The following is a 14821-nucleotide window of genomic DNA, read 5'->3' as shown; positions in this document are numbered from 1 at the left end:
TTCTATATTTTTATTCTTTATCTTTTATATTTACAGTATCTATAAAAAAACCCTACCTCTATCCAAACACAAACCAATAAAACATTCCTTTTAGACTATATTTAGCTGTTTTTTAAGGTTCTGTTTTTCATGCATTCTACACCCACCCCTCCCTCTCAATGTTCTGGCACCCACCATGACCCCCCCCCCCATGCCCGACTCACCTGCTCCTCCAGCGCAGCCCGGCTCCCTCTCCCAGGGACCTTGGGGTGCCCCAAACCACGTCGGAGCCCCCCTCAGCCTTTTTTCCTCACCCCAAAGAAGGCACAGAACGACTCCAACTGCCCTGGACAGCAGCAGGGCACTTGACTGCAACCCCTCCCATGTGTCCATCCCACAGAAAGTGACTCTGCTGACACCAGAAAAGGGAGGGCAACCCCCACAAGGGCTGAAGTTCCTCCCCAGCCCTGCAGACACAGGGGACAAGGGGCAGAAAGGAGGAGGGGCAGCAGAGAAGACAAGGGAAGAAAATCAACATCAAGGTGCACGATGAAATGGAACCCCCCCTAAAAAAAAAAAAAAAAAAAGAAGAAGAAAAATGAAAACGAAAAATAACCAAAAAACGAAAAGAAACCCCTGGCATGCTGGATGGGCAGCACAAGAGGGAGGGATTAAAAATGAACAGGGACAGTGTCCTGGTTTTGGGCAAATTTGGGGGAAAACCTCCAGAAGGAGCCCCCAGACAGCAAACCCCACGACTCCTCCCCCCCACCCCACCGGGTTCGGGAAGACTTTCCTCGGAGAAGAGTGGGAGAAAAAAACCTCTTTATTTAACAAGCAAGACACTCCCCAGCACAGGGAAAAAAGACAACACCAGCTGACAAAAAACTCTTTCACCGTTCTGAAGGGATGACGAGTTCAGTCTCTCTGGCGAGTGGTCGCCCAGTTATCAGTCTCTGGCGCTTGGGAATGGCTGCTGCAGGTGACAGAGTGTAGACTCCCGGTGTTTCTTGGGGTTTCCCAGGTCCCCGTCCGGAACAGGTTCAGATGGTATCCAGGAGAGGGAGGGGACGGGGTGGAAGAGAAAACAGTCCAGGGAAAAAGTTGGACTGCCTAGCTGAACTAACTAATAAGAAAAAAGCAAGGGCAAAGCGAAGGAAAGAAAAAGAGGCAGAAGCGAGCAAGCAGGCAAGCAAGCAAGCAGGCAAGCAAGCAAACCGAGCTAAAACCTCTCCTAAACATAGACCATGGGGGAGGTGAGCCGGCTGATAACAAGACAAAACAAAGCTTCACTCTCAGAGTCAGTCCTGGAAGCACAGGACATAATACCAAACATAATCAGGACACATGATTGGAGATAGAAACACCATAACATCACCCTAGGACAGACAGTGACCGGGACACAAGGATCCCACGGGAAACAACGGCACAGGGAGCACCACAGAGGCACAGAGAAGGACGGAGAAAAGACAGAGAGTGCCAAACACACAGCAAGGACTGAGGGGTACCATGACAAAGAGGGAACCCAGGAGCCAGAGAGGAAGCGAGCACAGCCCGTGCGGGGCGGGCAAAGACGGGCAAGGAGCAGCACAGGCACGGAGACAGAGAGGCACGGCCAGCAGGACAGAGGCTCACCAGGAGAGGGGCACAGGAAGGGAGGAGCACCGGGCAGCGCTCCTTTAGGACAAGAATATTCACACACACAAGCAATTCCCTCATTTGCACCTCATTCTTATTTCACACACCGCCCCCCCCCCCCCCCCCCCCCCAATAAAAAATTCAGCTCATAGCACAGGCAGCTCTGGCTTTTCCCTGCACAGTATTTCTACCAGGGACCTGGGCACAGCACGCGGTCGCGAGTCACCTGAATCAATCCTGATTTAACATTTCAAAGCTTCTCCTTCTGGCACTGCACCTTCTCAGACCCGGGCTGCCATGTTCCACTCCCCTCATGGCCAAATTCAAGAACAACTGTTGCCATTCTGCAGAGAATTCCCAATATGACTCACATGTTATCAGTGGGCAGAAAACTCTTTGGGCTTCAGTTCCACCTCTCACCTGTTCCACGTGGAGGGAGGACAGGCATTTGTCACACATCACAGCAGCAGTGATGGATCAAGGCTTGCTTTTTTTTTTTTTTTTTTTTTTTGATTGAATAAAAGGGTAAGAAAAAACAAACCAGGTCTCATACAAATGTCTTGAAACACCATTAAAGCTTTTTAAACCCAAGGAGACCATCGTGATTCCTGACTTCAGTCTTCTATTCATACTGGTTTTGGCATCATGAAATCAATCAGAGTCTTTAAAGAAATACTAAATCATCATGACTAAACCCCGGGCTCCTGGTCATTTGCACTTACAGCCCCTTGTAGGAAGCTCTCCAGCCTTTTTTTCCCATCCTACGTTGGACAGAGGATGGCTGTGAACCGCACGCCTCCGCACAAACAGTCCTGCCGGTTCCTCAAAAAGTTTAAAATGCCTGTGATAAAAATGATAGAAAGTAATACTGCCTCTCAGACTGTTCAAGAAATGGGAAGTTGGACTTTCAATGTCCCACTGAGAGATGCCAAATAAAAGCTTCCCCATGAGCTCGCACAGAGTAGTAACATTTCTTGGACGAAACTAAACTAAGATTTTTTTTTGACCAAACAAGATAGGTCTGTATGAGAACAGCTCAGGAGGCTTTCAGGGCTCGCAGTGATGCTGGCAGAGCACAGAACGTTAAAGATGAAGTCTTAACTCCCTGAATTAATGCCCTGTGGTAGCCAAAACTTTTTGCAAAGACACATAAGACTTGCTTCTCCTTGTTTCCGAGTTCCCAAGCCATCCTGTAATTCGTCACCTGCACTAGTGCAGACCAATCTGCCGTGGGCAAGGAACAGATCCGGCTCCTGAGCTCCAAGCCACGTGTCCCCGATGGAAACCCAAGTCAGGAATACAAAAACACCTGTGGAAGAAAGACGAGAGAAAAATCAGAAGACACAGATATTCTTCTATTTCCACACAGAAATACTGAGCCAAGCTGTTTACCTCTGGGACTCTGTTTTCAAACAGCTCCCCAACTCTGTTCCTAGATGGAAAACGTGGAGTGGCTTTGCCCATGCAAAGCCAATGAGCCTCCTCACAAGAAGGAACAAACCAGTTTCCTGCTAAATCAGACACCTGGAAATCTCACCTGTCACATGCTGTCATGGACCAGCAAGAGGGATCAGCATCCAGGCCCACGTGGACTTGTTCATTCCTGGCTTCTAATGCAGCAGGGACAACAGCACTGAAGGGAAATGATCACGTCTTCATTTAAAGAGAACCCAACTTCTTCATCAAAGCCATCACTGTCCTCGATCAGGACATCCACCATATCCAGGACATCTAATAAGTGAAGAAAAACATCAAAGCAAGAATCCAGACTAACAGGAAAAACAACAGACGTAGAATGCAACACTCCAGGAATACAAGGCATCTTTTTAATTCTTTTTAATAAAAAAAAAAAAAAATTAAAAAAAAGTATGAAAGCCACATTTGTCACACAATACAACGTTAAGTGCAACCCCTAAATTACAGCTGAACCTTCACTCTGCCTTTCAATGCTGCTGTCCAGCACGGAGCAGCTGTGGCTGCTCCTGGATCCCTGGATGTGTCCAAAGCCAGGCTGGACACTGGGGCTTGGAGCAGCCCGGGCTACTGAAAGGTGTCCCTGTTCATGGCAGGGCTGGAACTGGATGAGATTTAAGGAGCCTTGCCGGCCAAACCACTCTGGGATTCCATGACTCTGTCAACAGTCCCAGGCAGAAGGGCTAGATTTCCATTTGAGTTCAAAAACGCTGCTGCAAGAGCATGAAGAGAGATTTCAAATACCGTTCAAGTGGCACAACCACGGCAGAAATTACTTTCAGAGGTAAAGCGGCAACTTGGCAATTCCACTTCGACTTCTGATACCAAGAACACGTGGAGAGCTGAATCCTGGAGGGCCCTTACTTAACAGGATTGCCAGAGTTATCCATCCCCAGTTTGCTGATTAGGGCTAGAAAGTGTATCCCCAAGTCATGGAGTTGGGATGTTGACAGGTTACCACATACCATCAATGTGAGAGACGGGGATGCTGATGTTATCAGAGTCCTGTTTAAACAGAGCCACCTGGAGCGTGCTGGCTGCCTGAACCAGGTCTGCTGCCTTGTCAGTGTAGGGACAGGGGTTGGCCACCAGCTTCAGCAGGATCTGTCAGCAAAGGTGGGGAGAAAGGTAAGTGCACCTGCTGGCTGGCAAGTGCAGGGGAACCACACGGTACTGAGAACGACCACGTGCTGAAAGCTGGGCAGCTTTTATGAGGACAACTTCCATAGCACTTCTGCAGGATTCTGTCTACAGTTCCTGCTCTACAGGCCACACTGATGGAAAAACAAAAACCCACCACAACTTGGCACCTAGATTGCGACCACACACCGAGTACCTGGGCAGACCACAGTGGAGGCAAAGCACTGGGCATTCAACATCCTGAAGAGTAAACAGCAAGTGTCACCTTTCCTTGTCAAGGACCACCATCTACTGAGCTCTGATAATGTTGGCACCTAAAGAGGAGATCAAAGCTACCCACACCTACACCACTCTACCCTTACACCGACAATGCTGTAATAACAGCTGATCTTTTTGGATTTCATTTTCCTACAAATCATTTGGCTGCCCTCCCACTGAACACAAGAAGGATGCCACCTCCGTATAAAGAATCCCAAACAAGGCTTTTCTCAGAATTCATTCGCTGGTCTTTGACAGGTTTCTCAACAATAGCAACAAGACCTCCAGTTTCCACTAACACTATTCTTTGCATTTTTTTATCCAGCTGATTTGAACACCGTTACCTTTTCCAAAAACTGAATCACTGCTTCCTTCTGGTCTTCTTTTGTATTATCCAAGTGCTCCAGCCAAATTGAAAGCTCCTTCCACGTGTCCTCAAACGCTCCACTGTCACGTAAAACCTGTCCAGGAAACAAAGGAGGAGGTGTGTAAATAAACCTCAAAACACCTAAAATACAAAACCCCGAGGGATGCAGATCTTTTTCTATAGTTACCTTCATGCTTCCTTCTTTTAGGAACGAAAAGAAGAGCAGGTTGATGAGGAGTCGTATCTGCCGCTCTCCTCACCCTCAGTTCAAGAGGCTCACTAGGGGGACTTCAGCTGCATAGTGGACAATAAAAATCCTACTTCTGTAATTTCTGGAAAGCAGGTTATACTGCTTTCAGAGGGCCGTACAGCTTTCTATCATTACAGGCAGTTAAAAAAAAAAGAAAAAAGCACCTTCAAAATAGCCTGTAGGGGAGTTTTAGAAAACTACCGATGAAACAGAGGAAAATCATTGCTAAATTAAACCTGAATCAGGCTACTTGTACTTAAAGCAATCAGGCAGAGGGATGAACAGTCACATAAATGAGCAGTGGGCTGTGACCACAGCAAGGTCCAGAGAGAAGTGCAAGTTGCTGGGGGTGGTGAGGAAGACCAACAAGTCCCACACCCTAGAGACAGGCTTTGACGTGCCTAGAAACTTCCCCCCGCTTTCCTGCTCTCCAAATTCAGGCCCTGACTGCGAGCACCCAAACTCGGTGACCCCGAGCTCCAGCTCTACAAGCAAGAAAGGAGGAGGGAGAAGAGGAAGGAATCCGAGTGACACCAGGGTTCAGCTCCCTCCCCCTAAGGCCCAGCAAGAGAGGAAACCTTGCCCAGCTTCCCGACCCTGGCACCTACGTTGGACGACTGCAATTACACAGGATGAATCTGTGCCTTTGCTCCTCTCCACACATCAAATACAAGGAAGCCATCACAACTCATTTGTTCTACAGTTACTCCGTGTACAACACCAGCAGCTCTAAAAACAACTGCTGCTCACATCAATCTGACAGGGGAATTCATTTAAAGCAAGAAAACATGAAGGAAAAAGGATTCATTATAATATAAGCGACTATTTTTGGCAGGGTCTGGAAACAGAAATGCACCTGCAGCTCTCACAAAACCAGGCAGGAACAGAATGTGAAATCCAAAAACGAGCCTTCAGTTACATGGCACTGTGCAGAAAAGTAAGTCCTTACCATCTATTCTTAGCAGCCTTTCTGCTGACGGAACTGCCCCAACTTCCCTGTTCCTGCTTTCCCTTCAGAGAAAATGCAAAGGACTGAAGTGGAAAGTGGACACAGGAACAAGTCAAGCAGTCCATGTTCCCACCTGGCAAAAGAATCCAAAACCATCAGAAAAACGGCACATTTTGAGCAGCTTTCGGTTGAGACATTCATTGCTGGGAGACCAAGTGAACCTGCCTTTAATCCCTTGCAAGGATCAAGGGCCACTAAACCCGAATTCAGTCACTGTAACTGGATTTTTTTCTTGGCAGGACAGTCTGGTTGCATTTATTCCTTATTCCTAGGGGTAAATCTCTACCCCTACTTAGGTAACTAAAGGATGTCCTCTTTGAATAAGGTGCTAAAAACAGCGGCCTCTGGTGTCTGGTGGACTTCGAGCTGACCAGCTTTTTCTCAAAAGTCAAATAACTAATTTAAATATGCAGAGGGAGATGCTAATTTTCAAGACAAAAAGTACTCCTTGCATCAAAGCTGGTATCAGACAATAACAGAGAGGACTACTCTGCAGGGCCAGAGGAAACCGGAGAAGACTTATGAAAGGCTAGAGTGCTGAAGTACAGATTAAAGAAACGCTGATAAAAAGTAAAAATCCAAAGCAATATCTTCTTGATCAATGTCAAGACCTTTGCAGGCACCAACTGCACTGATTTATTACAGTATCAGAATTCATTCAGCCTCGGGGGGGTGCGTAAACACGACAGACATTTTCTTTGCTCTTTCATCAACTGCTGCAGTGAAGTCCGTTCACAGCATTGATTTCTGTCAAATATTTCGTTACTAGCCGGTTATCTGACAGCAAATTTCAACAAGAGTCACAGGAAAGGAGACTGGTGACCACACAATCCTGCAGCAAAGGTAACTGCTTCAAGAAAAAATCGTACAATCCTGAAATTTCAGGCCAGTGGGATAGAGCGAATATCCTGATATTTCAATTCCAAAGCTTACCTTAATGGTCTCGGGCTCCGGGGCTTGGAGGGGGGGTCGGTTCGGAAGGGCCGCCTCCGGAGGAGGGGATCCCGGGGGGAGTCAGGGGCCCGGGGAGGGGGGCGAGGCGGAGGGAGAGGAAAAAGAGGAAGATGAGGAGGAGGAAGAAGGGGGAGAGGGTTTGAGAGGAGGGGAAGCCCAAATCCGTGCTGTGTGCGGAGCTCCGACAGCACGCTGCAGCCCGCAGCTCAGTGTGAGCACGGGGCAGAGGAGGCGATTTCTGGGCATTCAATCACCCTGAGGCGGGCCCGGCACCGCCCCTGCAGCACCGTCCCCAGCACAGCTCGGTACCGCTCCGGGATCACCCGGCCCCGCCCCCGGTGCCGCCTGGGACCACTGGGGACCGCCCCTAAAGCACCGCCCCGGCCCCGCCCGGTCCCGTCCCCGGGACCTCCGTGCCCCGCCTCGCCAAGCCCCGGCTCCGCCCCGAGCCTGCCCGGGCTGCGCCGGGACCATCGCTGGCGGCCCCGCCCCTCTTCCCCGGGCCGAAGCGGGCTGAAGGAGATGTCCGCACGATTGGAAACGCCGCCGAAAATCGCACCCGTGGGATCGGTGTCGGCGTCGTGCGCAGGCATCCCACTAGAGCGAGCGGGCTCCTTGCTGTGCCACCCTCCTTTTGCAGCCAGAGTTAGAAGGTCGGGGAGCGACACCCGAGCCGCCATCTTGGGAGAGGCACGCGCGCAGTACCGCGCTCTGCCCACAGGGTGGCGCTTGGGAGACAGGCAAGGGATGGAATCAAGGAGTGTCCCAATCCTTGAGGAAATCCCCCTGAATGAACGCCCCAAAAAACCCCGACCAGAACTGAGAAACCTCCTGCCTCTGTATGAGTGCAAAGGGTGTGCAAGGAGTGTGCAAATAGTGTGCATTAGCAATCGATCGGCAGGCATTGGCAATCGACCGCCGATCTAATCGATCGGCAGGCATTGGCAATCGATCGCCGATCTAATCGATCGGCAGGCATTGGCAATCGATCGCCGAGCTAATCGATCGGCAGGCATTGGCAATCGATCGCCGAGCTAATCGATCGGCAGGCACGATCAATCGATCGCCGATCTAATCGATCGGCAGGCATTGGCAATCGATCGCCGATCTAATCGATCGGCAGGCATTGGCAATCGATCGCCGATCTAATCGATCGGCAGGCATTAGCAATCGATCGCCGATCTAATCGATCGGCAGGCGCGATCAATCGATCGCCGATCGAATCGATCGGCAGGCATTAGCAATCGAGCGCCGATCGAATCGATCGGCAGGCGCGATCAATCGATCGCCGATCTAATCGATCGGCAGGCATTAGCAATCGATCGCCGATCTAATCGATCGGCAGGCGCGATCAATCGATCGCCGATCTAATCGATCGGCAGGCATTAGCAATCGATCGCCGATCTAATCGATCGGCAGGCATTAGCAATCGATCGCCGATATAATCGATCGGCAGGCGCGATCAATCGATCGCCGATCTAATCGATCGGCAGGCGCGATCAATCGATCGCCGATCTAATCGATCGGCAGGCGCGATCAATCGATCGCCGATCGAATCGATCGGCAGGCATTAGCAATCGATCGCCGATCTAATCGATCGGCAGGCGCGATCAATCGATCGCCGATCGAATCGATCGGCAGGCATTAGCAATCGAGCGCCGATCGAATCGATCGGCAGGCGCGATCAATCGATCGCCGATCTAATCGATCGGCAGGCATTAGCAATCGATCGCCGATCTAATCGATCGGCAGGCGCGATCAATCGATCGCCGATCGAATCGATCGGCAGGCATTAGCAATCGAGCGCCGATCGAATCGATCGGCAGGCGCGATCAATCGATCGCCGATCTAATCGATCGGCAGGCATTAGCAATCGATCGCCGATCTAATCGATCGGCAGGCGCGATCAATCGATCGCCGATCTAATCGATCGGCAGGCATTAGCAATCGATCGCCGATCTAATCGATCGGCAGGCGCGATCAATCGATCGCCGATCTAATCGATCGGCAGGCATTAGCAATCGATCGCCGATCGAATCGATCGGCAGGCGCGATCAATCGATCGCCGATCTAATCGATCGGCAGGCATTAGCAATCGATCGCCGATCGAATCGATCGGCAGGCATTAGCAATCGATCGCCGATATAATCGATCGGCAGGCGCGATCAATCGATCGCCGATCTAATCGATCGGCAGGCGCGATCAATCGATCGCCGATATAATCGATCGGCAGGCGCGATCAATCGATCGCCGATCTAATCGATCGGCAGGCATTAGCAATCGATCGCCGATCTAATCGATCGGCAGCCATTAGCAATCGATCGCCGATCGAATCGATCGGCAGGCGCGATCAATCGATCGCCGATCTAATCGATCGGCAGGCATTAGCAATCGATCGCCGATCTAATCGATCGGCAGGCGCGATCAATCGATCGCCGATCTAATCCATAGGCACGCATTAGCTATCGATCGCCGATCTGATTTTTCCCGCCATTTTTCATGGATTTTTTCCCCCATTTCTTACTGATTTTTCCCCAATTTTTCATGCATTTTTTCCCGCAATTTTCGTGGATTTTTTCCCATATTTTCCCCATTTCTCACTGATTTTTTTCCCCACATTTCTCAATGATTTGTTTCCCCAATTTATCAAAGATTTTTTTTCCCCATTTCACCATGATGTTTCCCCCATTTCTCACTGATTTTTTCCCCCATTTCTCACTGATTTTTTTCCCCCCATTTTTCCATGGATATTTCCCGATTTTCCCCCCCATTGCTCACTGATTTTTGCCCCCATTTCTCTCTGAATTTTCCCCCCATTTTCCATGCATTTTTCCCCCATTTATCACTGATATTTGCCCCCATTTCTCTCTGAATTTTTCCTTCCATTTTTCATGCATTTTTCCGCCCATTAATCACTGATTTTCTCCCCATATATCACTGATTTTTTTCCCCATTTCTCAATTATTTTTTCCCCCACTTTTCCCCGTTTCTCACTGATTTATTCCCCCATTTTTCATGGATTTTTTTTCCCCCATTTCTCACTGTTTTTTTTCCCCATTTTTCAAAGATTCCCCCCCCATTTTTCACTGATTTTTCTCCATTTCTCACTGATTTTCCCACCATTTTTCATGTGGTTTTTTTCCATTTCTCACTGATGTTTTACCCCATTCTTATTACCATTCTCATAGCTCTATTTTATATTTATACATATTCTTATATTTGCATTATTTCTGTTATACACTAGATTTTTCATAGATATTTGCTACTTATATTTCATTATATTTTACATGTATACCAATCTATTTCTATTCTTTATATTTTATTTTTATATTAGCTATAAAAACCGTGCCTCTACCCAAATAAAAAGCATTTAAACATTCCTTTTAGACTATATTTAGGTATTTTTTATGGTTCTGTTTTTCATGCATTCTACACCCACCCCTCCCTCTCAATGTTCTGGCACCCAGCATGACCCCCCCCCCCCCCCCCCCCCATGCCCGACTCACCTGCTCCTCCAGCGCAGCCCGGCTCCCTTTCCCAGGGACCTTGGGGTGCCCCAAACCACGTCGGAGCCCCCAGTCTCCACACCCTCCCCCTCCGTAGGGAACGGGAATGGGATGGGGAGCACACAGGACAAGAAAGGAACACAAAAGACACACTGGACAGAGAGAAGAAAAGGGCTGGAAGCTGGATATGAGGATGAAAGTGGAGCAGCAACAAACCTCAGGACTCTTGACTAGAGAGTGTGGCTGCTGAACGTCTCAAAAAAAACCCCCAGCTCCAACACAACATGCTGTGCTCACGGCTCGGCCTGGGACTCATCAGTGAACATCTCTCTCTTGCCAGGGCCATAAAGCCCCCGAGAAAACACGAGGTGAGGTTGATGTGCTCCGGCTTTGCTCCTGCTCAGCCCTAACCCCCAGCCCCTGCTGCCAGTGAGCACCCTGATCTCTGAACCTCTTCTCAGCTTGTTTGTACGCTTCCAAATTCCTTCCTCTTTCTTCAAGCTTCATCTGTTTCCTGGCATTGGGAGAATGACAAGTGTTTAGCACAGCGCAATGAATACAACAGTCTCATTTTCAGAAGACACAACTGAACGAGAACCGACAGCAGCACTGCTTCGAGACAATCTGGGCACACGTTTCCCTTCCAGCAATCTGAGTGTTCTTTTGTGTCACGCCTGAAATCCTGAAAATGGTTTTTTGAGAAAAATTATCCATAACTAGAAAACAATCAAACCAAATAAATAGAACCCCTAGGATATAATAACAGCCCATATACTACAACACTCCAATTCTAATATTAATAAGAAAACAGAAATTAGCTACACAGCATTACCTCAAACAAACACTACATACTGGCAAGAATCAAAGCCACCACAAAATAATTCAAAAACTACCCTATGCCTTATGCTACAGGCTAGAACGCCATCGGCAAACCTTATCAAGGTATCCTTTAAAAACAACGCCCCACCAAAAACAAAAACAACACAAAACGCCATTCAAGAACTCCCTTATCAACACCTGAATGAAAAAACATGGCATTAGATAAATAGACCATAGCCCTTATCATACACCATCTACAAACAAAATAAAGCTATACCATACATCCTCGAAAACCACCTTCAAAGCACGACATTAGAAAAAAAAACTTTCCAGAATTAAAAGCTGTATCTAACAAAAGCCGTCTGATAAAATTAACAACCAAGCCCCCACCATCAGAGCTGCCCCTACTAAACTCCCCATCGTACATATGAAAAATCAGTTTTAAAAACCTACTTCAATTCATTCTGCCTCAAATACAAAACCATCCAGAAAGTTACCTTCACTCAAAAACAAAAGCGCACGTAGTAAATAACATTAAAAAATAAATCAGCACACTACACACCACAAGCATAAAATATTGAATTAAAACCAAAAATACCCCTAGTCATTAAAGAGCCCAGCCGCAAGCTATATTTAACTATAACTTCGTGCAAACGTACACATATCATTAAAATAGATTTCTTTCAGAATACAACTGATGATCTAAAATAGTAAAATGTCCGAGAACGATATTATAATAGGATATCCTCGATCATCCTCCCGCAAATTCTCTCCACTGTATTGTCCGACACACACCAGAAAAAAAATCCAGTTTTTACTTTTTTCAGCTAACTTCTCATTTATTAGCTGAGAGGAATGTTGAATTTGTCTTTACAAATGAGCTGTGGATCAGCCTGTAGATAAGGCTAGCACTGAGAGATAAAAGAAACAATGGGATGGATTCCACTGATTGATGAATGGAAAGAGATAGTTGCCTTTACAAACAAACTGCGGGGCTGCTGATAAATGAAATTGGATATCGAAAGATGAAAGAAGCAACGGGGGGAAACTATGAATTCTATAAGAATTAAAAATTAAAAGGGAGGGTTCTACATTAGAGGGGAATTTCAGGTATCAGGCGTTCCGGGAAGTCTGTGCCTCTCAAGTACCTCAGCCAATGGGAAAAGAGAGAGGGAAATGCGGCCGGGAAAATAGGATAAAAAGGAGGCTGCGTCCTCCAAAAATTTGAGAGATCCCAGGGGAATGTCCCATGGCCTCTCCCTTTATTCGAATAAAGCAAAAAGGACTCCTCTGTTTCCTTTTTGGACATAAACCGCTGGTGTTTGTGGATTAATTTTCCTGACATTTAGCAACATATTGTTAAAAAAAAAAAAAAAAAAAAAAAAAAGTGATCCAGAAGAGGGCAACATTGACAGCCATTCCAAGACAGGATGAACAAATGCTTTCACATTGACAGAGGATGCTGCGATGTTCTGAGAACAGAAGATAGAATAAAATAAAGGAAGGTGATGTTACAAGACAGAAAAGGGTAAAATAAAAGGAGTACCTGAGACTGGGGGGCGGGGGGGAAGAAAATGGGGAAATATTAATTGCTACACACTAGGTACAAATGCTTTTTACAAGTAATTGATGAGAAGCAAGCTAAAAGCGTCTTACTGCTGCTAGTGATATCATGCTCCAAGCTCTGCTAATAATTCCTATTTCTAGCAATAGTTAAATTGAACTCACTACATTCCAACTATTTTTCTGCTTGTTTAGATGGCAGATCCGTTTGGAACACACCTTAGTATAGCAAATTCTATGCCCAGGTAGGGACCTCTCAGTTCTTCCATAAAACATTTTCTTCTGCATTATGGCAAGCCTTTGTTTTAGCTTGACAGCTTTCTTGAAACTTAAATTTACGCATGTATCCAAAGACATTTGCAATTCCAGAAATTGGTAGGCACATCATATGGAAAGTAAATAACATTCTCGAGAGGGAGCTGCTTTGTTACTGAGGGGATGAAAAGCAAGGCTAGAGCTAGTAGAACTACCCAAGAAATTGGACTTAACGCAGCTTTTACAAGGCTCAAAGTAGCCATACCGAGATGTTTGAGCTAAAAGCCCCAGTTACCAGACTTACAGGCCTAATAGTTATCACCACACCACATTCCCTGGTTGCAGTATTTTTAACAGCAGTGCAGAACGCTACTGAGAATTATTTTTAGGTTGAATTGTTCTCTCCCCTCACTGCCTGTGTAGCTGTTAGAGGCTTCCAGGAGGCTGGGGAAGCAGACTGCTGGTTTCACTTCCAGACACGTCACTTCCATGGTCTGCTGGAGGGCACTTCGAAGCCCGTGGCCTTTTCTTGCTCTATTGTATCTGACAACTTTCCTCCCCCACGTCTGTTTTTTAGCGGGCAGCATTTTTGGAGGGCCAGTCAAAGACCTCAGGCTCCGAGAGAATTCGTCTGCTTTGCTCTGTTTATGTGTGCAACAGATGGGAGCAGCAACTAAGTCAAGTAGTAACTTCTGAGCTGCCCAGTTATCAGTAAACCAAAATATTCTTTTGTGACTCTCGCCAGACGAACATATCATCCTATCCGAGTCACACACTGCCCCTCTGGCATTTTCCAGTCAGACAAAGAATTCCTGGCCCCTTGCATGAACCTCAGCTCTCCACCTTGTTCCAGAAAGAGTTCTAGATCCAAGGCCCAGTGAGCCAGCTACCCTTTGCTGCCCTGAGCAGTATGGAAACAGCCAAGCCCCAGCCCTGCAGCCCTGCCTAACTCGCCTTTGCCTCCCAAACCTGAACCTTTTCCTTGGCTGTGGCATCCTCACTCATGCAATCCTGAAGACAAAAATCTGATTTGGCAGGTGAGGCCGTTTCTAACGCAAAAGCTTCACCAAGGTTTCTCTTCCAACTTCAGCCTTAAACAGTCCTGTCCTCCTCAGACAGCCCCCACCTCCAGCCTTTAGCTGTAAATACTTACTGGTTTATAGCTAATGCTTGCCACCCCTCAAAATTAAGTCTTTTGATATGCATTTACATCCCTCCCTAACCATGTCCTCATCACCCTTCCCAAACTCAGCCTCATCTCCAGGCCTAGAACCTCTCCCTAGGTGAGGGACTGTCCTCGGGTAGGAGTGCTGACAGACCTGTGCACGAGCCCAGCTGCATAGCCCGTGCTAATCCCAGCCCAGCTCTAGCCTTTAAACCCACTGGGGCTTTGGTACTGGAGGCCCAGTTACAGTAACCCCTGTGGCCGTTCTGCTTCCAGGCCATCTGTGAGTTGTGATCCCCCACCCTACACCACTTTGGTGAGAAATGCATTCCTTTCTTACAATAAAGTTTTCATTTTATGTCTAAATTCAAGCATTCAGAGAAAACGTGTAGCAATTATATCAAGACAGACATGACAGGCACCAACATTAGTCTTTCATTACACA

General features: G+C 47.4%; 1 protein-coding gene across 4 annotated transcripts; it reads right to left on the bottom strand.

Annotated features, from left to right (window-relative positions):
- Positions 1-2110: 2110 nt before the first annotated feature.
- Positions 2111-7460, bottom strand: LOC148223264 (nucleolar pre-ribosomal-associated protein 1-like). Of its 4 annotated transcripts, XM_088168516.1 has the most exons (7): positions 7048-7424; positions 5043-5149; positions 4833-4949; positions 4056-4194; positions 3155-3348; positions 2822-2926; positions 2111-2458 (listed from the first exon to the last, which is right to left on the bottom strand). In XM_088168516.1, the coding sequence occupies exons 2-5, from the start codon at positions 5046-5048 to the stop codon at positions 3215-3217; spliced, it is 396 nt and encodes a 131-aa protein (XP_088024642.1). In that variant the 5' UTR covers positions 5049-5149; positions 7048-7424; the 3' UTR covers positions 2111-2458; positions 2822-2926; positions 3155-3214. The 4 variants fall into 4 exon arrangements, 3 of the variants coding, with proteins under 3 accessions (XP_088024642.1, XP_088024641.1, XP_088024640.1); XR_015804952.1 differs by lacking the exon at positions 5043-5149 and having other exon boundaries at positions 7048-7460; XM_088168515.1 differs by lacking the exon at positions 7048-7424 and having other exon boundaries at positions 5043-5667.
- Between the last annotated feature and the right edge of the window lie 7361 nt (positions 7461-14821).

This window comes from Sturnus vulgaris, chromosome 7 (assembly GCF_052056855.1).
Source record: "Sturnus vulgaris isolate bStuVul1 chromosome 7, bStuVul1.hap1, whole genome shotgun sequence".
NCBI classification, from domain to species: Eukaryota; Metazoa; Chordata; class Aves; order Passeriformes; family Sturnidae; genus Sturnus; species Sturnus vulgaris.
This window is presented reverse-complemented; position numbering and strand designations above follow the sequence as displayed.